The sequence below is a fragment of the Erythrolamprus reginae genome, chromosome Z, assembly GCF_031021105.1.
Source record: "Erythrolamprus reginae isolate rEryReg1 chromosome Z, rEryReg1.hap1, whole genome shotgun sequence".
Lineage (NCBI taxonomy): Eukaryota > Metazoa > Chordata > Lepidosauria > Squamata > Dipsadidae > Erythrolamprus > Erythrolamprus reginae.
The window spans coordinates 106,903,296-106,930,840 of record NC_091963.1 but is presented as its reverse complement, the minus strand read 5'-3'; the positions used below and the strand labels follow the sequence as shown (position 1 = coordinate 106,930,840).

Below are 27,545 nucleotides of genomic sequence, written 5' to 3'. Positions count from 1 at the left end.
GCATAAGCCATGCCCACAGTGTGGTAGTGAAAATTTTGGTAGCCCATCACTGGGCCCATCACTTGTGTCATAGCAGTTGAGCAGATTTTTGATAGCAACTTTTCCCATTCCAGGTGGCAACTGTTAGGATTTAATCTTGATCTGTTGCATGTAGGTAATGTGATCAACTGTTGAGCAAAGATTCTTTTTTTATGTGGGTTAAAAGTAATGAAGTAATGAAGAAAAGAAAAGGGATGTTTGTGTGTTCTAGATGAATTATAGGTCATTTGTCCCTGGACAAACAAAATGTCTCTTTGTAGACCAAAATGTGTCTACGTGAACAGAAGAACAATCCACTGGGGAAGTTACATATCTCTTATTTTTCTTTGTATTCTTTCTTCAAAACCATATCCATATAAAAGTTTCTTATATGTATATTATAGAGCACATCTAGTATATTATACATTTTAAAATCTAACTGTCTAGAGTGGTATGGCTTGCGATATCAAATTTAAATGAAAAGTCTTTAAATATTTTTTGCAAATTAATGTTGGTTCTTTTCTAAATACAAATGCCAGGGAAAATATTGGCAGCATTAGCAGTAATATAAACTTACCTTTTTGTTTTCAAATGCAGTTCCATGTTAGAAAAAAAATTGAATTCATATTTACTAATTGTATAACACATATTGGTAAAAGCCAGCATGAGATCATTGCTTGGTTGGAGTCAAAACAGCGGAGGGAGATGGCCTTGTGTAATCTCCTTTAGCTTGTATCTGATATGTTCTTTGGGAGTAACCAGATGTTTCTCATTTGCTGTTAGAACAGGCAGGAAAGGAGAACAACTGAAGCTTGCATCCCCACCCTTTTATTCAGGTGCCAACAAGTAATGGACTCATTGACATGAAGCTTGCTTGGATGACGCTACAAAACACATTGTTGGGAGGCTCTTTGAATTCCAGGTCTGGTTAGAAGGTTATCTGCACCTGGAAAAAAGAAGGTCTTGAAAATGGTGTTTACCCACCTAGATAATCTGCCCTTTAGCTCCAGTATTCTTGTGCTGCAATGAATGAGCAATCGCACGCACATAATATTATCTCACAATGAATGAAACAAATGTGGTATCTGCATTTACAACAGCTTTGTCCCCCCAGTAATTATTGTTATTTGGGGGAAAGGCAGGTTATAGAGTAACTTTAAATAATGATAGTAGATGTTATAATGGAAATGATTATAGAATTTTACAACTCCCAGAATTCTTAGCCATATTTCTGCCATGTTAGGAATATGCAATACAATGAAAAGGTGGTCTATGTACCAGCAGTTATGATAGAGCCAGACCATTAATCTCTGCCAATTTGACCAACTGTCAGTGCTAATGTGTATGATCCAAAATCTCTGTAAGTTTAAAACGTCTTTCTTTCTTGGCCTGTCTTCAGTAGACAACCTAGCATCCTTCAGCTGCTTTGAAACTATTCCAGCTGCCACTGCCATTCTCTTAGTCCTAGCCAGCATGGTCATAGATGATGATAATTGAAATGCAGAACATTTATTTATTATTCGATTTTTAGTCCCACCATATATTACCAGTATATGATTAGCATAGCATAGCACAGCATAGCAGTATGGTAGTATACTAATGTAAAGTAATGCAATGCAGTATAATACAATGGGTGGTATGCATCTTCTTCCATTTCAAACCCTCTACCAGAAGTCTACAAGCTTAAGGGTTCAGCATAATATCTTAGTTGTTCTCTTGACAGAAAGGTCTGATGTTTTTCCTGGGATTTGTTGGAGCAACTCTTCCAATTTAGGAATTACAGTTCCGAGTGGCCCTACCACCACTGGAACAACTTTTGGTCTCTACTTTCCACATCCTCTGCAATACTCCATCAGACCCTGATACATCTGTGCTAATATCCTCCCCCCCCCCCTTAGATACTAAGATTTCTAGCATTATTTTTCATGCAGGACTTTTCATCAATTCCACAAGTAAAATCTCTCTTCAGTCTTGTATTTAGCATATGAAGGACATATCTTCCCAAGGCTTCTATCATGGTAGTTCATTTGTTCATTTTGATTTCCTCTCCCCACCCATGTGTTGCTGGTTATAAAGTATGGATACACATTATGTACTATTATTTAAAATCTGTTTATATATATATATATATATTGTTTTATAAATGTCGTAAAGAAGTTTATATGCTGTCTATGGAGAATGATTTAGGACTGTTGAACTTAAAGGGTTCTAATTTATTCTGTGGCACACGTGGTTTGTCTTAATGCTTTTTGGTTTTGTTTTGTTTTTACCAGACATAAAATATATTGAAATGTCACCAGGCAAAACCAAGTATCAAGAGTCTTGGCAGAGCTCAAGAAGTCTTTCCAGCACTCCATTTTCTGTGTCTTCCCCAAACCGGGGACACTTATTTCCACGTGGAGGCAACCTTGGCTATAACTGTGATGCTGCTGGCAATATTTCTGGAAGCGCACAGTATTTCTCCCCTACAGGAAGGCAGTCACCAACTTGCATCCAAGTATCAGAGAGTATCTCCATTCCACAAAGAGATCAGAAGAACTTTGCATCTTATGGTTCAAATTCTTCTCTAGCTTCCTCTCCGGGCATCCTGCAACTCAGGAAGATGGCCCAGCGATGCAGTGAGGCATCAATGCTTTCAACAAGTCCTGGGTCAGACACCAGTTACATTTTTGGAAGGTGAATGCACTATATAAAAGGAATTATCCTGTGTGGTTATTCAACATTTCTCTGTAGTAAAGTATCATTGCCTGAGCTACTTCGCAGTTGCTGTCTTGCAAGAAGGGCTATCGGGCAGGAAAGTGAAAAGAGGAAGGAAAAAAATGTATAGCAATGATGGCAGGAGAAAATAGTAGCAGTGGTGAAAAACTCAGTGAGAGCAGAATGGTGCCTTCAACAGACACCTTGGCCTCATCACACTGTCTTTAATCCAGCAACAATTGTACACATTTAAAGATGGTAGCTGGAATAGATGAACTGGAACTGGGAAATGGCAGGCGACTGTAGGTTTCACCCATTGATTTGTTGGTAAAGGAAGGTGCAAGGCAACTGCTATGTTATTTTTTGGGGGGGGAGGGCATAGCCACAATTTTTAGTTCCTCTGCATCCCTCATTATATCAAAATAACTAAGAATCACTTTTATAAAATCAAGGAAATGCTGGCAGCCATACACACCTAAGCAAACACGCTGTATTTGTTGCTGAAATCCAATAGAAAGATCTTAGAGATGGAGGGACCACATAGATCGCTGAATCCAAATGCCTGTTTGATTCTATTAATTCTGTTTAAGTATCTTCTCCTCCGGAAGCTTCATGGCCAGAAATCCCACTTTGTCAGCATTGACTATGGGATGGAAAGACGTGGTTAAAGCCCAGATCACTTGCACATTCTATGTCACTGGACAAATCCATGTTGGTCCATCTGTTTTTCTCACCCCAGGACAAGAGAGTGCTTAGGGACTCATTTGCGCAACTTGCTATAGAACACATTTTTTGTTTCCTTTGCTGAGTTATTTAGTCTTCATAGAAGTCCGTATTGCCTATTACAGCAGAGTCTTCAGAAAAGGAAGTCATTCAGAAACATGAATTTGACTTTCCACACTGCATTCAATGCAGGAATTCAAATAAAAGCATTCCCTGTAGATCTAGTGAGCATGTCCACTGCGAAGGAGCAGATCCACTTCTCTAGGACTTTATTTCTACAGCCAGACACTTCAACTGTTTGTGCTTCTTTTCTAATGTCCAAGTGGAATCTGCCTTCCTGTAAGTTAAGACTATTAGTTGGTTTCTTGAATTCTGTAATAATGCAATCTATATGTTTTTTAATATATTTTCCTGCTTGAATGGGGTGGAGGGGAGGCTAGACTAGAAGACCTCCAAGATCCCTTCCATCTCTATTCTGATTGATTCTGAGTGATTGATGATGCCCCATTAGTTGAGGAATATCGTCAAAATATGCCCCCTCTAAAGAAATACCAGCTAGCTCCATTTATTTCCATTTAGAATTTTGAAAGGATGGATCTTTTTAAAAAAAACACTAATTAGTCATCACGGGGAGAGGGAACAGTGGTTTTATCTAGATGACTTTCTATTAATATTTTGGACATGCTTAACAAAACTGGACACCATTAGAGAGCTCTAAAATCTTGTATGCTTAGCATTTGTTGCCATTTGTATATTTATATTGTATATTTGTATATGTATATTTAGAACTAACAGTAGTACCATCCTACTTTTCTCTAACTTTTTATGGTTTGTTTTCTTTTTTGCAGCAGCAGCAGCCGCCAATCATTGTCCAACCATGAATCTGACACACCTCTAACTAGGTCAATAGGAAGTCCCCCCTCCGTTGAATCCCTGACAGGGTGTTATGTTCCACCCAACAGCCCTGGTTCTTACTATCCAAGAGCCACATGCTCCCAGAAAGAGAATTCTCCTCTAACTCAGCCATACCCCCATTCTCTTTCATCTATTACAACGCCCCCATTCCCAATCCCTATAGTGCTCATCAATGGTCTCCCAGAAGAGAGTGAGACAGATGCTCAACTTTCCAGGGGCTGCTCCAGTTCCTTCAAAAATAAGATGCCTAAGGCCAATTCCAGAAGTTTTTCAGGAGTTAATGGCTTAAATAATTCCTATTCTGACAACTCAAGTTCCTCCCCTTCACCTCTGGATGGTAAGTTATTCCATCCCTATCACTGGAAGTTCTCATCTTTGTTTCTTTGTTTCTAATTGGGATGAAAATAAATATTTTATTTTAAAAATTGGGAAGGAATACAACTTTTGGGGTTCCCCAGATTATGTGGTTAACTCACAAACTGAATTGCAACTCCTTCCCCAGTCAACATGGATGTTGGTAAGAATTCTGAAGGCTGGGTGCTTATCTAAAAAGTACCAATTTAGAGGATGGGTGAAATAAAATTTCCCTGCTGTGCGAAGTAGAGGAAGTAATCCACACTAAAAATGGCAGTGTGCCTGCTCATACAAAAATCAGGGAACAAGGCCAATCTGTATATTATCCAAACAAAACATTGGTACAATCAGCCTGGTAAAATTTCCTAAATTGACCACATATTCTCTATTTGTTTAATTCAATACCTTCCTTCCTCTTTGCCTGTGGGCCTTTTGAAATACTTCAAGAAACTTAGTGAGGGAAAAAGCACAAATGAAAATGAAGTAAATTTATTTCAATGCTCTTTTTCCTTATATCTTCCATCTGACAATTAGGTTGAGTAGAAACACCAGTATGAGAAATGGACTTGATTTGCTTTCTTGTTCTTATACATTGTTATTATTATTATTATTTATTGGATTTGTATGCCGCCCCTCTCCGTAGACTCGGGGCGGCTAACAACAACGACAAAAACAACATGTAACAACTAAAAAACCCTTATTATAAAACCAAACATACACGCAAACATGCCATGCATAAATTGTAAGGCCTAGGGGGAAGGAACATCTCAGTTCCCCCATGCCTGACGGCAGAGGTGGGTTTTAAGGAGCTTACGAAAGGGGAGGAGGGTGGGGGCAATTCTAATCTCTGGGAGGAGCTGGTTCCAGAGGGCCAGAGCCGCCACAGAGAAGGCTCTTCCCCTGGGTCCTGCCAAACGACATTGTTTAGTTGACGGGCTGCATTCTGCACGATCTGAAGTTTCCAAACACTTTGCAATGCTTCTCTTTGCTACCATCTGAACAATAATACCCCAATCAAGGAGGAAGGCAGTGTGGGATTCAATTTTTTTTTTACTACCAGTTCTGACTTGGTGGGCATGACAGGGGAAGGATATTGTGAAATCTCCATTCCTTCCACACTCCAGGGAAAGGTTACTGCAAAATCCCCATTTCCTCCCAATCAGCTGGGACCAGTCAGAGGTGTTATTTATTGGTTCTCCGAACCACACAAAATTTCTACTACCTGTCCTCTAGAACTGGCCAGAACCTGCTGAATCCCACTTCTGGAGGAAGGGGTAGTTGCAAACTTGCAGGTTCAGTTTGTATCCTCTTTCCAGAAAGTAGGACTATCAGAAAAACAAAGTGGCTGATCAGGGACATCCAATCAATAATTCATCTAGAATGGCATATTGTTGCTTCACAGTAGCCAAATGTTCTAGGAAAATGTAGTCACTCTGTTAATATTAAATCCTGACATGTAATGTTGGGGTTTTGAATGTTTGCTAGGAAATCTAATTAAACAGTGTTTACTTTTGAGGGAGAGGAGGGCAGTACAAAATCCAGAAGCAAAATTGATTTAAAATTCTGGCATGCGATTTGAGCAGATTCAAATCGAAATTCAAATCAGATTGGGATTCATTAAATTTCCTGAATATGAAAGCTGTGTTTTTAGCTATTACAACTAAGCAGTCACTTTTTAAATTAGTTGCGTCACCATGTAAAAGAGAAAAAAAACTTTTCTAGCCTTATAAAAGTCCAGTAGGATGACGGCTACCCTGTGGACATCTGCAAAAGGTGTCAAAAAAAATCCCTCAAAATGAAAGCTATAATGAAGTGATGGAAGCAATGTTATGTACAACATATGTAAACATAGGGTGTGGTTTTCATTATTCATTGAACCATTGAACCATCTTGATTATTTTTAACCTCTTCCCCAGATACCCTTATGTTAATTACAAAAGAAAATCAAAGGAATTTGAATGAAGTCATTTTTAATTTACTGTCTGGATTTCAGTAAACCTAAGATCACTGGGAATTCGGAAGGAATTGGGATGTTTCCCATTATCTCAGTGTGGTCCATCCATTTCAGTATTTGTAGACTGAAACAGATGGAAAACAATGAGATAATCTCTTTTTCCTCTCCAGCTTGCCTTCATTTATTTTATAAAATCTTCCTTATATACAGATTATTTTCTAATTTTTTAAAAAAGAAACCTCTATGATGAAAAAAATCTGATTATTCTAACCACTTTTCCTTAACCTTTTATTTAGATATATGTATGACTTTTTTTCATGCAGGGTATTCCAAAGAAGCCCAGACAACTATGAAGTTTGTGATGGACACCTCTAAATATTGGTTCAAACCCAGTATCACAAGAGACCAAGGTAATCTAAGAAACAGCAGGCAACAATACACAAAATGAAGGCAAAGCAAGAAAGCTACAATAAAACACTAAGAATGTGGCCTGATTCAGACAGAGAGATATGTAGTGAAAAGGATAATGATCAAAGAGTTATGCACCAAAATAATTTAAGAGAAGTACTATTTCTTCAAGCATTTGAGCTAACAACCAGGTATATTAGAGAAGTTGTGCTACAATTGCTCCATTTAAGTTATTAACAAAATTCAGTATAGTTTTTTTATATTGATCACACACCATTTTGGCACCTGAGCAAAAAAAAAAAGGTTCGCCATCACTGCTATATACAAATCAATCGTACCAGGCCATACTTGGGAAAGGAATTTTTTTCCCAGATATGTTTCTGGTACTACTTGTTTTGTGTGTAGCTGGTTTTTTCCTCTGAAAGGGAGAGCTTGCAAACTGATGGGCATAAAATAGATCAAGAATGCAATATTATTGAGGAGCAGACAGTATTTTCTCCCTAGGACCTTCAAATTGCTCAATTCTTTCAACTATAGAGCCTTTTAAGTCTTATCTTAGGTAACGAAGAGCAAAGAGACTGAGCTGTATTTTTAAAATATTTTTTTATTATTTTTCATTAGACAAACAAAAACAAACAACATTCAACATTCAAGGAGCTACCATTGCTCCTCTTGTCGCAGAAGTCTAGCTAATACAAAAAAAAAAGCTAACTATAATCAGATCAATACAGAAATATAACACACGTGCTCTATGTTCTTGTTAAATTTAACTCTGTATTCTTTATGTTAATTAATTTTCTTATCTATTAAATATCAAGTACTTAAACTAGTAATAAAATATAAAAAATAACACTTTAAAATTTATAATATTGCAAAAATACTCTATGTTTATATTGTTTTTAAACTATTACATTCTATCTATCATTATCATGTTATAATTTTTTTTAAATTCACTTATTTTAGTATAACTTAAAAAGGAAATGCTTCTGGTACTACTTGTTTTGTTTGTAGCTGGTTTATTCCTCTGAAAGGGAGAGCTTGCATAAAATAGATCAAGAATGCAATATTATTGAGGAGCAGACAGTATTTTCTCCCTAGGACCTTCAAATTGCTCAATTCTTTCAACTATAGAGCCTTTTAAATCTTATCTTAGGTAACGAAGAGCAAAGAGACTGAGCTGTAAATCAGAAAGCTGCTGAATCCAATCTGGCTTCTGTGTAACGTGGTCAAATAGCCTTACGTAAGCCATTATCGCTCTCTGCAACATATGATCACAATATTGATTTACTGTGAAGGTTGTCGGCTAAGTAGTACACATGAAGTGCTTTGAACATGGGAACCAGTGTTTGCAAAAGATACAAATGCTTATTATTCTCTCTTTATTCTTTGATATGGTGACACTTTGCTCTTTGGGTGTATGTCTTAACAGCTATCCAACTGCTGATGGACGAACCACCAGGTACATTTATTATGAGGGACAGCACATCTTATCCTGGCTCATTTGGCCTAGCCCTGAAAGTCTTCAACAACAAAGCAGGTACTCAGAGTTCCTTCTTCAAACTGAAAAAAAAGTGATAATTGAGAGGGGCTAACAGCAGCCTTCTCCTACCTGGTGCTTTCCAGTATTTTACTATAAATTGTAGAATTCCCAAGCAGAGGGCCAACTGGGTGGGAAGTCTGGAAGCTGTAGCTTCAGCCTATTTGGAGGGCAATGAATTGAGAAAACTGCTCTGGTGCCAAACTGTGCAGAAATCCCACAAGGGATTCTTTATTTAGGCTCCCACCTGAATCCTGACGAGACCTTAAAAGGAAGGGAAAGATAGCAGACTCCCCAAAATTTGACTGTTGCAGTGTTGGAAAACAAGAGAGGCTATTGACCGTCACAGAGAGGCAACCCATTCACTTTTCCTAAAGACTGATGATGCAACTGCAGCTTATGCAGTTTTTATTTATTTATTGTTAGAGTTGGAAGGGACCATGTGGGTCATCAAGTCCAACCCCCTGCCCAAGCAGGAACCCTATAGCATCCTAGCCAAATGGCAATCCAATTTCCTCTTAAAAATGTCCAGAGTATTGGAGTTCACAATGTCCGCTGGTAGGTTGTTCCACTGGTTGATCGTTCTGACCGTCAGGAAGTTCTTCCTTATTTCCAGGTTGAATCTCTCCTTGGTCAGCTTCCAGCCGTTGTTCCTCGTCCAGCCCTCTGGTGCCCTGGAAAATAAAGTGATCCCCTCCTCTCTGTGGCAACCCCTTGTATACCTGTAGACTGCTATCATGTCCGCTCTGGCCCTCCTTTTCTCTAGGCTATCCATGCCCAGTTCTCACAGTCTCTCTTCGTAAGTCTTGGTTTCTAGACTCCTGCATTTTGGTTGCTCTTTTCTGCACCTTCTCCAGAGTTTCAATGTCTTTTTTGAAGTGTGGTGACCAGAACTGAATATGGTCTTCCCTGGTCTTGGAGTTGATAGTTCCCTGCATGGCCAAAGACTACAAACTCATGGCTGTAGTTAATCATTCAACATATTGCTCACTGCATGTTCCCAGTTGCCTCATGGTACACAGCTAAGGAAATTCTGGAAAAAATGAAAAACAGAGCTCTATAAGTGGCAGAGCACCGCATCTCCATAAAGGCAATCAGTTGTCATTACTGTACATGTTTTAGAAATCAAAACCGAACAAATCTCAAGTTTTCTTCACACAGGAAAGCAATGGTGGGGGAAACCCCAGAGGGCAAACCAGCAGAGAAGTGAAAGAGGAGAGGAGAAATGACTGATGAGACACCCAAAGGAACTGCAAACAAATAACAAATACAAGCAATAGAAAGTTGGCAAATGACTATATTCTGAGTCTTTCTGAATCAAGGGCAGTGTGAAGTTCAAGTCAGAGCAAACTTCGCTTCTCACATTGGAAGGAACCTGCAAGATGTCGCAGGGGAAATGAAACAGAAACAAAGCAAAGCTAATGTACTGGAGCCTCTCCATGCATGGATTCCAGCGGTAGAGTAGTTGCAAGCCAGGACAAGCAAGTTTTCTGTGACTTCAGCACGGATCAGCTTCAGGGAGGGGAGTGCAGCTGAGGGGAAATGTAAACTTCTCTATTAATTAACTCTGTGTGCCCCAGCTCGGTTACGAAGCACAGAAGAGATGAAAGTTAATAATCCTTAAGAGGAGCTGAGCTGAATGCTTCATGTCGTTCTACACAACTTTGAGAGTTTCTCCAATATGGGTCAAATAGCAAATTTTGCTGGATGGCAGAAATGCTCTATTTAAAACAGAAGAGAGCAGTGGGAGATTGTAAATAAATGGGGGAAATTGCAGCCTTTGTTTTAATGTTAAAAAAATAATATTTATTTCCAGCATTATTTGTATTTTATTTATATGCTCCCCAACTCCCGAAAGACTCTGGGAAGCTTACAGCAAAAACATTTTAGACATTTAAACATAAATTGTCTAAAAACAATTTAACACCCCTCATAAAAAGCCTTCATATCCTTTGTGGCTGGATGTGCTCAATGGCCCTAGGCATGCTGGCAAAGGCTGGTCTTTAAGGCTTTCTGGAAGCCCAGTATGGAGGGGGCAGTACAGATCTCAGGAGGTAGCTGGTCCAGTGAGTCTGTGCCACCACAAAGAAGGCCCTCCCCTGCAGCTCCGCTAACTGGCACTGTTTAGCCAGGACCTGGAGAAGGCCAATCCTGTGAGCCCTTATCAGTCGTTGGGAGCTATGCGGCAGGAGGTGGTCCCAAAGATAGTCTGGCCCTAAGCCATGTAGGGCTTTATAGGTGAGAACCAACACCTCTCCCACCCCTGACTGGGAGAAGCCAATATGGCAGGAGCTGAGGGGTAGGCCGCTCACGGGGAATTGGAATTCATTGTTTTAAAGTGATTCCCTGTTCTGACCCCTTTAAGATATGCAGCTCAACATGGATAACTGGCGATAGGTGAAACCCAGACCCTGGACTCATGCTGTTGTTGCTCAAAGCCAGGTTGGTTGGAAATAAAACTCCCCTCATCCATGATTTACATGTGGATGAGGAGACTGACCTGGCATGTGTGACTGTGACCTGGTTAGGCCCAGAGGGATGGTGTTCCCCTCTCAGAGATGGGCCAAGCTGGGCTTCAGGTGCTTCACCAGACACGACCCCAGGGAAGGGGTGGAGAAGTGGCTGCATAATCGGAAGACCTCTAGTCTGTGCAGGCTCTTTGCACCTGAGATAGCCGGGTGTGAGTGCCTCCTCCTGAGGTTGAATCTAGGGGTTCAGGTGGGCCTGTTGTTCATGTACCTGCCTCCAAGCTGCATGATAACGGCCCTGCCTGCGCTACTTGAGGCAGTAACTGAGCTGGCGGTGGAGTTCCACAGACATTGTCTCGGGGGACTTCAATCTACTGTTGCTTGGTGAATCCTCTGAGGTGGCGCAGTAGTTCATGTCCACCATGGCAACCATAGACCTGTCCCAAGTAGTTCAGAGTCTGACCCATGAGGAAGGACACACGCTCAACATGGTATGTCTCTCAGGGCAATGGAGTGATGATCTGAAATTAAGGTGCTTGGATATTTTGCCTTTATCGTGGTCAGATCATTCCCTGCTGCAGCTCAACTTTACGACTCCAATCCTCCATTGCAGAGAGGCAGAACTGATTAGGTAGTTCTGCCCAGGTACCTAGTGGACTCAGAGGGATTTCAGAGGGTGCTTGAGGATTTTCTGAACTTGCTTATACACAATCTGATGGAGTCACTTACGAGGGCTTGGAATATGGCTTCAATGGAGGCTTTCAACCGGATTGCACCTTTGGGACCTCTCTGGGCAGTAGACCCAGGAAAGCTCCTTGGTTTATCAAGGAGGTCCGGATGATGAAATACCAGAAGAGACATCTGGAGCAGCATTGGAGATCCAGTAAGAGCTGACCAAACACTGTTAAGATCTTATATCAAGATTTAACTAGTGGCAATCAAGGCATCAAGATCTTTCCATCTTGCCACCATGATTGCATCTGTGGAATCTCACTCAGCTGCCTGTTTAGGGTGACCGCTCTTTCCTTAGCATGGGGGAAGTGATGGAGCCCTTGCAGGGTAGAGCTCAGGGTTTTTTCAGACAAAATCACTCAGATTTGGACTCCGACTAGACAGGATTGACTGAGGTGATAGGGAAAATCTTAGTTCAGTTGTATGGGATGAGTTTGAACTTGCAACACCTGATGAAATGGACAAGGCCATACAAGCTGTGAACTCCTCCACCTGTTTGTTGGACCCATGTCCCTCCTGGCTGGCCTCGGCCAGTAGGCAGGTGACACAAAGCTGGATGCAAGAGGTTGTCAATGCTTCCTCGAAGGTGGGATCCTTCTGCCTCCATTGAAAGAAGTGGTTGTGTGGCATCTCCTCAAGAAGCCTTCCCTGGATCCAGTTGTTTTAAACAACTACCATCTGGTCTCCAAACTCAGCTTTTGGGGGAAGGTTGTTGAGAAGGTGGTGGCGTTCCAACTCATGCAGTCCTTGGATGAAGCTGATTATTCTAGACCCTTATGAGTCCAGTTTCAGGCCCAGCTACAGCATGGAAATTGCCTTGGTCAGTGATCTCTGGCAAACCCAGGATAGGGGATTTTCCTCTATCCTGGTGCTACTTGACCTCTCAGCAGCTTTCAATATCATTGACCATGGTATCCTTCTGTGCCGAATGGAAGGGTTGGGAGTGGGACACCGTTCTGTGGTGATTCTTCTCCTACCTGTGACTGTCAGTCACACTCAGTGTTGGAGGGGGAACAGAGATTGTCCCCTAGGCCCCTTCTTTTTGAAGTGCCTCAAGGGTCAATTCTCTCCTCCCTACTGTTTAATATCTACATGAAACCGCTGGGTGAGATCTTCCATAGGCATGGGGTGAGTTTCCATCGGTACGCTGATGACATCCAGCTGTACATTTCCACTCTGTACCAATTCAGTGAAGCAGTGGAAGTGATGCACTAGTTTCTGGACGTTGTAAGCGTTGGATGGGCATCAACAGTTTCAAGTTCATCCCTGACAAGACTGAGTGGCTGGGGGTTTTGCCTTCCAAGGACAATCCCACCTGTCCATCTATTACTCTGGGGAGAGGGAAATCTTGACCCCCTTGGAGAGGGTCCACAACTTGGGAATCCTCCTAGACCCCAGCTGAGGTTAGAACAACATCTCTTGGCTGTGGCTAGAGGGACTTTTGCACAGGTTCGCCTGATGCACCAATTGTGGGCCTATTTGCACAGGGCGTCTGTTCTCACAGTCACTCATGCCCTCAATACCTCTATGCTTGATTATTGCAATGCACGCTACCTTTGAAGAATGTTCAGAGACTTCAGCTAGTTCAACATGAAGCTGCACACCCTGTGTTGGTCGTACCCAGGTATTCTCACATTAGTCCAGCACTCTGTGCACTGCAGTGGCTACTGATTGGTCTCTGAATGCAATTCAAGGTATTGGTTATTATTATTATTGTTATTATTAATAATAATAATAATAATAATAATAATAATAATAATAATAATAATAATTTATTAGATTCGTATGCCGCCCCTCTCCATAGACTCGGGGCGGCTCACAGCAATAATAAAGACAATGTAAAAACAAATCTAATAATTTAAAAAATACTAAAAACCCCATTATAAAAGCAAACATACACACAAACATGCCATGTATAAACTGTATAGGCCCGGGGGAGATGTCTCAGTTCCCCCATGCCTGACGGCAGAGGTGGGTTTTAAGAAGTTTACGAAAGGCAAGGAGGGTGGGGGCAGTTCTAATCTCTGGGGGGAGCTGGTTCCATAGGGTTGGGGCCACCACAGAGAAGGCTCTTCCCCTGGGTCCTTCCAAATGACATCGTTTAGTCGATGGGACCTGGAGAAGGCCAACTCTGTGGGCTAACTGGACGCTGGGATTCGTGTGGCAGAAGGCGGTCCCAGAGATATTCTGGTCCGATGCCATGAAGGGCTTTATAGGTCATAACCAACACTTTGAATTGTGACCGGAAATTGATCGGCAACCAATGCAGACTGCGGAGTGTTGGTGTAACATGGGCATACTTAGGGATGCCTGTGATTGCTCTCGCAGTTGCATTCTGCATGATCTGAAGTTTCCGAACACTTTTCAAAGGTAGCCCCATAAAGCCCTATATGGCATTGGATCAGATTATTTACAGGATTGCCTTCTGCCTCACATGTCCCAGCAACTGGTTAGGTTGCACAGAGTGGGCCTCCTCAAGGCTCCATTGGCCAAACAATGTTGACTGGCAGGTTGGCTGGCAGGTCCTTGAGGGAGAGCATTCTCTATTGCGGCCCTGACCCTCTAGAACCAACTTCCCCTGGAGATCCACACTGCCCCCACTCTTTTTGCCTTTCGGAAGGTGTTAAAGACACACATGTGCCAGCAGGTCTGGGAATTGTGAGCAACAGTTTTGCTCCTGTCATTGCATAAAAGAATGGTCAATTGTTTTATTGTGGGTTTTTTTTATTATCTTCAATGTTTTAAATTCTATTTATTGTAATTGTCTCTATTTTACTCTTGTAATCTGCCCTGAGTCTGCGAGGAGAAGGGCAGCCCTTAAATCTAATAAACCTAAACTTAAACCTTTAAACTTTGTCCTTCAACATTCCTAAGTTTTGATAGTTGGGAAAGGGTTTATCATTTAAACAAAACAGTAGAGCACCACTGTGCCTTGCCACATTGGTGCCTTCTAAATATATTCAATTATAATTCACATTAGTCCTATCAAGCATAGTCATTGGGAATTATGGAATTTGTATTCCAAACCATTTGAGGACTCTGTACTGGAAAAGACTGCAGAAAAAATGTACATACTCCTGTACACAGAGAGAGGGAAAACATAGTTTACAGAATATCTGTATATTTGCTTCTTCTCAATTTGGTTTGATTTACATTGCATTTGCAAGCCAAAAACAATATTTTCTCTGTGATTATTTGTATGGGTGAACTATATAGAAGACATTTTCTGTTATTGTCATATACTGAAAAAGTTCATGATTGTGATAAAGGGTCAAGGTTATCATTCTGGCTCCAAATTCTATTGTTTGCAGTAAATTATGTTGTTATTCAATCCAATTCTCACATTACTGAAATTGCAATCACATAATATTTCTCTAAATACAGGATTTTAGGCACATGAATTGCTGAGAGATTGTGCAACCCATTTCACGAGGCATTGGTTTTAGTTTTTTAAAGTTTTAACTTTCATATCTCTGGAAGAATTCCACTATGAGTCCATCTCTGATTTATATTCAGAAACACTTCATTTCATGAGCTGAAACTATTCTCAGAACAATTATGCTCCTCCGTCTGGTTTAGATTTATAACAACAAATTTCCATAGAATTAAAATATGATAATAGCATCAGGAAACCAGAAAAGAAATGTGCATATTTCTGTATACAAAACTCTGCATTTCTTTATACAAAACAGGGTTTGGAAATTATGTCTTCATTGTCACATATCATAACCATTATTAAATATAAACGACACCAAAATCAGAATTAGAGAAAAAAATTGAATAAAGCCTTTTAAAAACCCAATTTTAAAACTCTTTGGAAAGCTTCCAATGTAAGGTATTGTTTGTTTGTTTTGAATAAGTTGCATTTCAGTTTGGTTTTTGTTTGGTTTGTTTTAAAGGAGAAGATGCTGGTAACCACATTAGACACTTCCTCGTTGAATCTTCTCCCAAAGGAGTGCATCTTAAGGGAGCGGAAGAAGAACCCTATTTTGGTAAGATTGTTGGTCCAGTTGGTTTAAGCTACTTATGCTTAAGCTATGACAGTCATATATTCATGTATATATTAGCTGGGGTTGCAATTAGCTGAGTTTGAGCAATTCCATCTGTCTGTCCATTACCCTGGGGGGGAATTACTAACTCCCTCAGAGAGGGTCCGCAACTTGGGCATCCTCCTCGATCCACAGTTCACATTAAAGAAACATCTTTCAGCTGTGGTGAGGGGGGCATTTGCCCAGGTTCGCCTGGTGCACCAGTTGCAGCCCTATCTGGACCGGGACTCACTTCTCACAGTCACTCATGCCCTCATCACCTCGAGGTTCGACTACTGTAACACTCTCTACATGGGGCTACCTTTGAAGAGTGTTCGGAAACTTCAGATCGTGCAAAATGCAGCTGCAAGAGCAATCATGGGCTTCCCTAGGTATGCCCATGTCACACCAACACTCCGCAGTCTGCATTGGTTGCCGATCAGTTTCTGGTCACAATTCAAAGTGTTGGTTATGACCTATAAAGCCCATCATGACACCGGACCATATTATCTCCGTGACCGCCTTCTGCCGCACAAATCCCAGTGACCAGTTAGGTCCCACAGAGTTGGCCTTCTCCATGTCCCGTCAACTAAACATTGCCGTTTGGCGGGACCCAGGGACCCTTCTCTGTGGAACCAACTCCCCCCAGAGATTAGAATAGCCCCCACCCTCCTTGTCTTTCGTAAGCTCCTTAAAACCCACCTCTGCCGTCAGGCATGGGGAAACTGAGATATTCTTTCCCCCTAGGCTTCTACAATTTATGCATGGTATGTTTGTATGTATGATTGGTTTTATAACAAGGGTTTTTAGTTGTTTTTAGTATTGGAGTGTCACATGTTGTTTTTACCACTGTTGTTAGCCGCCCCGAGTTCACGGAGAGGGGCGGTGTACAAATCCAATAGATAGATAGATAGATAGATAGATAGATAGATAGATAGATAGATAGATAGATAGATAGATAGATAAATAAATAAATAAATAAATAAATTAGCTGAGGTTGAGACAGTTGCATCTGTGTTGCTTTTTGCTCATAAAAAATTATCCTGCCCATCTGATTCAGCAAAGTATTCATTTTCATTTCTTAGCCAAGGGAACCAGCAGCCATGTGGTTAGCATGACTATTGACTGATGTGTATGGAATGCTGTTGATTTTCCAGTAAAGTGGTACCTATTTATCTACTTGAGAGTGCATGCTTTCAAACTGCTAGGTGGGACAAGCAACTGGAGCTCAGATAGTACTTGGGTCTCGAACCTGGGCTGTCAGCTTTCTAGCTGACTAGTTCAGCATCTTTAACTGCTGAGCCACCGCGTGCACAGACTTGAAATAAGCTCAGCATTCTATTTCAATTGAGTGGGACCAGGTATTTATGGAAAGTCAGATACTTGTATGTGGCAGTCTTGGAAGGCAGTGGACGTTTTCACATGGTCTGCAATCCTACAATAAACAGATTAGCAGACAACATGAGATAGCTAACTTTTTATTAGTAATGTCTTGTGCGGTAAGAATAGATAATCTTTTCCATCTCTTCCTTTATCACGAAGAGTGAATCTTACCATTGCAGATTGGATCTCTGATACTCACAAATCAGTGTGATTTCTTTAAAATCCTCCTGAAAGTTGATACCTATTGAGTCCCTTCTAGTTTGGGATTAAATTTAGAAAGTGAATGGATCAAACTTTTTGCCATTTTTCATTCATCCGTTATCATTCCATTCAAAGTAACAAGGGAGGGAGGGAGCATCCAAAGAATGGGAAACCGCCATCATTTCAAGAATTGCCTTCCATTTACTCAAAATCTCCCACCCCATTCTTTTCAGTCCCACAAATAGATCTCTTAGTCTCATGGATCTCATTTCTTTTTTTGAAAAATAGTTTATTTATTAGTAAAAAAAGGGAAGGGAAGTATAAACAGGAAGAGAAAAAGGGTAAGGGGAAAGGATACAAAATCAAGGGGTTTGGGAAAATGATAGTACTGTACGTAGTAATACATAAAATTCTTTGTATCGATGATGTATTTCTCAAATTATGTAAGTGAAAAATATCCTTATCGTTACCATTTATATCATATATTATATTTGTAATTCAAGCATTTAATTTCCAATTTCTAATACTTGTTCTCGTATTGACATGGCTTGGTCTAATCTTGAAATTATAAATGAAGTTACAGATATACAAATATTTAATGCAACCTGGGCAGACCATAACCCCTTATTGTTAACATTTAAAGATACTAATCATAAAACCTTTCGTAGATGGTCTATGTACCAAACAATTATCAACCAACAATAATTCCAAGATAAAATAGATCTCATTTCTTATCTCTGCTGCCCCAGTTGTTGATTACCTGAAGGGTGAATAATTAGACATGTGGTGTAGGAGAGAGGTAATAATGTAGAATATAGAGATGTTATGAACACTTTGTACAAACCTCATCCGTTTGTTCTTTTTTACAGGGAGTCTCTCAGCATTTGTCTATCAACACACCATTATGCCATTAGCATTACCCTGCAAACTGATTATTCCTAGACAAGGTATGTTTAGAACCTTGGACCAAGAGTTCCTGCAAGGACCAGAGTACACTGCAGCACAAATTCCCCCAAACCTTATAGATACTAGATAACCACAATTCCTTTTTAAACCCAAATATATTTGCTAATGAATAAAAATCCCAATGAAAAGAATAAGTAAACATTAATGAATTAAACCGAATTATGCATGATATTGGAATTACAAATTTTTAGAGATCTTTCTAGTAGAGTTATTACTTAAATTTAATAGTGGTTTGTAGTGTGGTTGTAACTGGTGTTCTGTTATACCTATCTTAGCTTTTCTCAGTGATGAAAATCCAGTCCTTGGTTCCGAAGCCGCTCCTCTATTGTCCCAGAAAGCTGCTGGTGAGTATAAGGAGAGTAATTTTTTTTCTTCAATTAACCACACCATTTCATATTATAAAGGTTAAGATAATAAATAATGGCCTGCAGTTTGGTCTACATGTTTTGCCTCCATTCAGTGTTGTCACTTTTCTGTAAAGATGTCACATTTTGCTACCATTCAGACCACAATATCCTGTATCGACACAGAGAATTTTTTTTGGCACGGTGATTACATAATAGATTTTAATCCTTTGTGGTTTGTGTGTATGTTTGTGGGGGAGGGAGAGGGAGAGGGAGGAGGAGAAGGAGGGAGGGAGGGAGGGAGGGAGGGAGGGAGGGAGGGAGGGAGGAATTTCAGAAGTAGTTTTCAATCAGACTGGTTTTCACTATGGCTTACGAGAAGGGTTAAAGAGAGGCCTTCCAGGAAGATCAGCGAAGAAGCCTTCATCAGATACCGTGAAGCTGAGCTACCAGATAACATTCATTTGTTTCATTAGGTTCAGAGGATATTGTGGCCCCAAATACCTTGGAACAAGAAGCACATTTGAATTTTAAAATACCTGTATATCAGGATAGCAGAGGAAAAAACTTCTCAAGTCTTCATGTGGAGTTAGAGAGTTCAGCCTGACAATTTCCTTCTTTTTGAGTTGCTTGTATGAACAGTTGGGCTTTATGATTTCATGCTCGCTTTCATGCATCCTTGTGTTGCCCACATTGATTTCCTCTATGGGTGATCTTCCTTCCTTCCTTCCTTCCTTCCTTCCTTCCTTCCTTTTTCCTCCCTTTCTTTTTCCTTCCTTCCTGCCTTCCTTCCTTCCTCGCTCTTGGCTTTCTTTCTTTTATCTGTCTATGCTATTTCATCGCTGGCAACTTATATCAACTTCTAGCAAAGCTAGAGTTATTACGGAGTTAGTTTCACCCAGTTGTGCAGATCATTTGTTAATTTGAAGTGCAGTTCTGCTCAGCTTTCAATGGGACAAGATGGACAATCTGGAAGGCCAAAGGAGCAGTGCTGGGGTCCTGTCAAATGCCAATGCCAGCCCAGAACACCAGAGACTAAGCATGAGACAGGGCTTTGCTACCAATTCCAGAGAATTGAATGGGAGGAGAGGGTGACTCTCCCATTTCACTGCAGCAGAAAAATTGTCTCTGAGCTCATGGATCTAGCACTCCTTGGCTTGCCAGGCCCCTTACCTACTCAGGAGCTGGTTGCTCCCAATTTAGATAGTGTTTCTGCACCAAGAAATCACTTAAATCAGGGGTCCCCAGACTTGTGGACTTCAACTCGCAGAATTCTTCAGCCAGTTATGCTGGCTAGAGAATTCTGAGAGTTGAAGTCCACAAGTCTTAAAGTTGTGTATGAACTTTAATTTCAAGTTTGAAGACTTGTGACTTAAATGCTATATAGTATATCCTCAGCAAAGTTCTTTGTGAAACCAGGTCACCAATGTTAGATCTGGTTTGCTTGGAGATGAAGTTTATTTGGTGCTTTCTTGGCTAATAGCTGATGTATCAGCAATAGTCACTTTGTTTTTGAGGAAACTGTTATAGAAGTTCATCAAACCCAGAAAAGCTTGTGTCTCAGTCTTGTTTATGGGTCCCTTATTGCCCTGACCTTACTCTTGGTGGGCTGACTGCCTGCCCCATTAATCTGATAGCCTGAGAACCCCACTGCTGGACCCCTATTTGACACATTGCTTTTGGCTACTTCAGCCCTAGACTAGCTAAGGACTTCCCAGAGCCTAGATATCAATTGCAGCTTACTACTGGCAGTGATTAGCTCATTGTCAAAATAGGGCACAACTCAAGGAATTTTGAGAAATAATCATTCCACTGCACCCTAAAAATTCCTGGGGCTTCACTAAAGCCAAATTATAAACTGTGACATTTGAATGCCTCCCTATGAGTGACGATGGTTTGTGCCTCCATTATAGCATCATCTAACAGCAGTTGCTGGTACGCCTACACAAGATCTAATTGGCAAAGATGATGCCTGGACCGAGCGTATGCAGCAAATGTTATAAAATTGGCACTGGGTAGGCGCTCTGCTTAAGGGCTTTGTTAATGGCACATATGCACAAGGACCTGTCACTCTTGATTAGTTGGTCCAATAAAATACAGAGCACTGCACACCAAAACAACTAGACACAAGAACAGTTTTTTCCCGAATGCCATCACTCTACTAAACAAATAATTCCTTCAACACTGTCAGACTTTTTACTAAACCTGCACTTCTATTCTACTAGTTTTTCTCAACATTCCTATCATCCTTTTCCTCCCACTTAGGACTGTATGACTGTAACTTGTTGCTTGTATCCTAAGATTTTTATTAATATTGATTGTTTCTTCATTGCTTATTTGACCCCTATGACAATCATTAAGTGTTGTACTACATGATTCTTGACAAATGTCATCTTTTTCTTTTATGTACATTGAGAGCATATGCACCAAGACAAATTCCTTGTGTGTCCAATCACACTTGGCCAATAAAATTCTATTCTATTCTATTCTATTCTATTCTAAAATGCTGTCTAAGTCTCTAAACTCACAATGTGCGGCGGCTTTTCATCAGCCTGCCATGTACTGGTTGATAGACTTCCCGTCTCATTGCAACTGTTGGTGGAATTTGTGTCATCTCATCATCTTAGGTGACACTGGGGTGTAATGGATCTTCAGCATGTTTTGAAGCAGTTGCCAAAGCACCATCTGCACCAGCATTGGCTCTGACGGGGACTTGGCTGTGTCAAATACCTTGTATCCCCAATGGCTGAGGAATAGCACCTTTTTGTGGTTGTCCAACAGCCTGGGGAAGTTGTTTGCCTCCATAAAGCATTCAAATCGGGTCATGTAGGACCGCCAGTTCTGCTTTGCTGGATCGAAGGGCAAAGGCAGGTGGAACAACAACATTCTGCAGCTACTGCCATTCGAATTTGCCATGCAAGATGGCCCCATTCCTTTCTGCCACCTGGTTGGATCTACTGGGTTCTATCAGCTCTTTTTGCTCAGTCTGTCTTCACAGTCCCACCTTCATCCCATTCATTAAGTGGGTGAGTGAAGAGAATGGAGACAGGGTTCAGACAACAGCTCTTTATCTCCAACTATGTACAAGATCCAGCAGAAAGGCAATCTGACAGCTTGCCCTCATATAGGGAGCTGTCAGATGACTTGACCAATCAGCAGTTCCCATATTCCCGCTTAAACAGAGGACCTGGTTGTAATCAGGCATTCTTGCTATGCAACGCACATCAGCAATAGGAATTGCAAATTTCATGCCCGTATATACTGTACATACAGGCTTTAATATCATTTTGTCTCTTCGTGTTATGTTTCTTTCCGACTCCCTATCTGTGGCTGTAATCTCAATTTGTTCTAGATGTTTTGTTTTGCCTTTTCTCCTATTTCTGTTACACGCTCTTGTTTTGTTATCTGTCAAAACTTCTCATAGCCATGGGGGCATCCCCTGAGTACCACTGTAGCATCCTGTGAGAATTTGCAGCTGCTACGAAGCACATTAGATTTGTAATTAATACAAAGTATTATCTAATCTCACTTACCACAAAAGCTTGCTAAGGCTGTTTCCTTGTTCAAATGATGAAGAGACGAATTCTGTCAACTGAGGGGCATATTTTGATGATTATTTAGTGTTTCAGGGGTTTGGGTTTTTTGCTTTTTGCAAAAGCTCATAATTACTTTTGTGAACGGGGTTAAAGAAAATGAGAAAATGAAGCCTGCTAAGTATTATATGTAAATGTTTTGTTTCCATTAGAATTTTTCATGTCACTGTTCAGATAGTGCTATATTTAATTATAGTTAAGAAAATATATACATTTTAAAAACTTATGGAAAGATAAAGCAGAAAGGAACTCAAGGTCTTGTAGCCATTGTCAGAGTTTTAAGGCACGGGAAATCAAACAGCTTAGAACAATAGAAGAGGCATATGCAAATAAGGTACTTTCACTACCGCATTTGTGTAAGATTTATGCAGCAAAATTTTTATGAGTAGCCAAAAATATCATGATATGAGCACAAAGAATGTTAACCAACAGTCCACTCCCTTCTGAAGCACATATTAGTTCCTTCTTGATTAACACATTGAAATCGAATATATTTTCTTTTGTCCTCTCCTTAATTAAAAAAATGATTTGGGATTTTTTTTAAAAGCTATCATAATTACAGTTCCAAACAAAGCTTCATTCTATTAAACATGACCTGGTAAAATGTGGATTTGTTTGATTAAACAAACAAATTTCCAGCATGCCTTCAGCTTTTTCACAAGTTTTATTGTATTTTTTAAAAATATGCTATGTAATCTTAGTGTAGAAATAGACCTTTGTAAATGTCTCACAACCCTTGGTTTCCTTCCATATTTTTTGAAACTATTTCATGTTTTTTAATTTCTCAATGATAGCCACCGTAAATTATTTTCTTCTTTTTGACCTTTTGTCTTATAGTATGTAATCTCCTGTATCTGCATTCAGTGACTATGGAAACCCTTACTGGCAAAGCTGCAGTTCAGAAAGCTGTATCTACCACTTTTGAACAAGAAATGCCGCCTACGCCCACCATGGTCCACTTCAAAGTTACTGCACTAGGAATAACTTTGACTGACATCCAGAGAAAGTAAGAAGATGTCCTTTTCTGTAGCTATCCCTATCACGGAAAAAAAAAATCTTCACACTGAAAAGATGAAGTATTTTTTTTCAAAATTTATGGAAAAATAATAGATATGCTTTTGTTTGAGGGCACAACAACCCAGACATTAAAGACCCTGAGCTTTTCAGTTGGGAAAGTAACAATCTGGGTTTGAGACCTGAGCACCAATGATTGCATGCAAATGTAAATAGATAAATAGGTACCATTTTGCTAGGAAGGTAATATATTTCTGTTGTGCTGGCCACATGACCGTGAAAATGTCTTCAGACAACATTGGCTCCCTCAGCTAAGAAATGAAGATGCCCAGTTGTGGACAGGGAAAATCTTTAACGTTTCCTTTACTTTTGTGTATTTTCCCTGTGAAGTGGCCAGATTGGTTCATTGAAAACAAAATATTTGGTGGAAAGCTGCTCCCTTATAACTTCAGCTCCTATCATCAATATATGTATAAATTTTGGGACTCGATCACACACCACATTAATCCAAATGTGATTTGTTTACTTTGGTTTTACTATATCATGTGAGCCCAGCCATGATCTGTTTTCATGTTGTCTATGAAATAGACCACTATGAATTATTTAACAATTCATAACTTAAGATTTTTGGCTTGGCACTATGTTTGAATACAATGTCTGCCTGAGTCAAAGATCAATTTTATGTGTCATGCTATTATGGCATTTGGGGTTCGGATTAACTTATTTAGACTACAGTCTTTAATAAAGAATTCAGTCATGTTTTATTTCTATTGAAATCAATAGGAGAATTAGTCATAAATAAATAATGAGCAGTTTACTGTATTTCAATGAATTAAATCATGAATCATTCACATAAGATCCAACCTCGTCTGACTGGCAGAAAAAACATTCCTCTGAAATAACCAACACTTTGAACAATTTAATCTCCTTTTTCTTAAAGCTAGATTAAGATGATTGGTGTTATATCCCAATTATTTCACAATGATTTTACTGGAGCTAAATTACAACAATTAAGGCAGCTGTCATATAAACCCACACCAGGATCGCTACATATATTCTACACATTAAATATAAGTGGGATTGTTGAAGTAGGTTAAAAATTGAATTCATTCATTGATTTATCATTTTCAACATGAAATTTTTACCTTACCTTCTTGACTAAGTGCATATATTTTAAAAATGTACATCAGAGGTGGGTTGCTCTCAGTTTGGACCGGTTCTATAGAACCGTTATCGGAAATTTCTCCTCACTCATCAAATTGGTAGTGATTGCCAGTTGGGCACACTCTTGAATTGGCTCTCTTGGCAGCATCATAGATGCCTCCATCTTGTTTTTGGCTTCTGCACATGCGCAGAAGCTGGGGTTTTGGCACTGTGTATGTGCAAACAGCGCAGGATGAAGCAAACCAGCAGCGAGGATAATTAGAACCCACCCCTGGTGTACAATGTCCCCTCTAATTTTTTCCTGGTGTAGGCGGAAAAGTATAGTGTCTGAGCGGCAGTCCCTTCGGGACTGGGCGGCACTCTTTCCCTCTCACTCTTTCCCTCTCGGCTTCTGGGCAGGTTTGAAAAACTCTGAGTTGATGATGATTTTTAAGTGAGCGATTTCTCACTGCTCAGCTTAGAGGGAACTATGCTGGTGTACCTCCAATATAATATTAGGGGGAGTCATTGACCCCCTCAGAGAGGGTCCGCAACTTGGACGTCCTCCTCGATCCACAGCTCACATTAAAGAAACATCTTTCAGCTGTGGCGAGGGGGGCATTTGCCCAGGTTCTCCTGGTGCACCAGTTGCGGCTCTATTTGGGCCGGGAGTCACTGCTCACAGTCACTCATGCCCTCATCACCTCGAGGTTCAACTACTGCAATGCTCTCTACATGGGGCTACCTTTGCAAAGTGTTCGGAAACTTCAGATCATGCAGAATGCAGCTGCGAGAGCAGTCATGGGCTTCCCCAAATATGCCCATGTTACACCAACACTCCGCAGTCTGCATTGGTTGCCGATCAGTTTCCGGTCACAATTCAAAGTGTTCGTTATGACCTATAAAGCCCTTCATGACACTGGACCAGATTATCTCAGGAACTGCCTTCTGCCTCACGAATCCTAGCAACCAGTTAGGTCCCACAGAGTGGGCCTTCTCCAGGTCCCGTCAACTAAACAATGTTGTTTGGTGGGACCCAGGGGAAGAGCCTTCTCTGTGGTGGCTCCGGCCCTTTGGAACCAATTCCCCTGAGAGATTAGAATTGCCCCCACCCTCCTCGCCTTTCGTAAACTTCTTAAAACCCACCACTGCCGTTAGGCATGGGGGAACTGAGATATTCTTTCCCCCTAGGCCTTTACAATTTACGCATGGTATGTCTGTATGTATGTTTGGTTTTTATAATAAGGGTTTTTTTTAGTTATTTTACTATTGGATTGGATTGTTACATGTTGTTTTTATCATTGTTGTTAGCCGCCCGGAGTCTACGGAGAGGGGCGGCATACAAATCAAATAAATAAATAAATAAATAAATAAATAAATAAATAAATAAATAAATAAATAAATAAATAAATAAATAAATAAATAAATAAATAAATAAATAAATAAATAAATAAATAAATAAATAAATAAATAAATAAATAAATAAATAAATAAATAAATAAATAAATAAATAAACAAACAAACAAACAAACAAACAAACAAACAAACAAACAAACAAACAAACAAATAAATAAATAAATAAATAAATAAATAAATAAATAAATAAATAAATAAATAAATATTCTTTGAACATCTCAGTTCTTAGCCCGAAAAGCATAGACTGGGGTAATTTCATCATAAGATGGCATGGTAGTTCCTGCTGGCGGGAATGCAAATATGTTCTCTATTTTTTGAACCTCTTCATTGCTTTCCTCACACACAAACACCCTTTTCCCATAGGATCTTTTTCAGACGGCACTATCCATTGGCTACCATCAGTTTTTGTGACATGGATCCTGAAAATCGAAAGTGAGTACTCTTCAGTTTAAATCTTGCAACAAATATTGAAGGCTGAAATGATTTTCAGGCCATTTTAACACATATCATCAAAGCAATTTCAAGATGTTATGCACAAGAAAAAGCAGGGACAAGGAACGAAGAATGTCATTTAATCATTGCCATACCCTGAGCTGCAGATTGGAAAAAAAAATCCTCCACCACAAGGGAGATTATAAAATAGATTGTGTAATACAGCCCATTCATGTCCTTATTTCATGTTACATGTATTTATTCAATTGTATGCAAAAAAAAAAATCAAATGATTTCAATCTTGGGAAGCTGCCAAGCTGCTAATTTATCATTCCTGTGAAAGATCTTCTCATATATGGCTAATATCCAGAATTTAAGATGTGAGGGAAATCAAAACTTCTCATAAATATTGAATTATAGGTAGTCCTCTACTTACAACCATAACTGAATCTAAACTTTCTGTTCTTAAGTGAGACAGTTTTAAGTAAGTTTTGGTTCATTTTATGATCTTTTTGCCAAAGTTGATAAATGTTAAGTGATCTGACTTCCTCGTTGACTTTGCTGGTCAGAATTATCTAAAAGGTGATCACATGACCTTGGGACACAGCAACAGTCATAAATAAGAACCAGTTGCCTAGCATTTAAATTTTGATCACATGATCATGGGGATGATGCAAAGGTTGTAACTAAAAAAATGGCCATGTCACTTTTTTCAGTGCTATTGTAATGTTCACCAAATGAACTGTTGTAAGTCAAGGACTACCTGTAATTTTGTAGAACTTTTATTATTCAAATATTTATTTATTTATTTATACTTTTTTAGTAAGAGTTTTGGAAAAAAATTAGCAAGAGTTACTAAAAAAGGAAAAGGGGAAAAATTTAAAGTATAAGCAAAAAGAATAGAAAGTAGTAACTACAGATTTTCTTTGCAACAAATATAATACAATTAACTTTTACTTTATGATTATTATTTTTAAAGGTGGGTTTTTTTCTAATCCTCAAAGAAATAAACAATAAATCATTTTTTTTTCTGCTAAAAAACTTAAAAAATAAAAACCAACTATAAGGGATCTCCAGCCAGCAATAACTTTTTGGTCGCCCAAACAGTAATGCGCCACATTTTTTCTTCTTCAATAATTATTTATTGAACACAATGAAATTTACATACAAGAAAAAATTATGTTTCTTCTACACTCCCTATTTTTCCATGTAATCTCTG

General features: G+C 39.7%; 1 protein-coding gene across 1 annotated transcript in view; it reads left to right on the top strand.

The window, feature by feature from the left end:
- Nucleotides 1–27,545, top strand: part of TNS4 (tensin 4) — a 44,354-nt gene that overhangs the window by 13,078 nt on the left and 3,731 nt on the right. Inside the window, exons 3-11 of the mRNA XM_070729149.1 lie at nt 2,292–2,694; nt 4,287–4,690; nt 6,985–7,071; nt 8,499–8,606; nt 15,706–15,798; nt 18,288–18,365; nt 18,660–18,728; nt 23,159–23,327; nt 26,258–26,326. Of these exons, the coding sequence (XP_070585250.1) occupies nt 2,292–2,694; nt 4,287–4,690; nt 6,985–7,071; nt 8,499–8,606; nt 15,706–15,798; nt 18,288–18,365; nt 18,660–18,728; nt 23,159–23,327; nt 26,258–26,326 (1,480 nt within the window). The remainder of the gene's footprint in view (nt 1–2,291; nt 2,695–4,286; nt 4,691–6,984; nt 7,072–8,498; nt 8,607–15,705; nt 15,799–18,287; nt 18,366–18,659; nt 18,729–23,158; nt 23,328–26,257; nt 26,327–27,545) is intronic.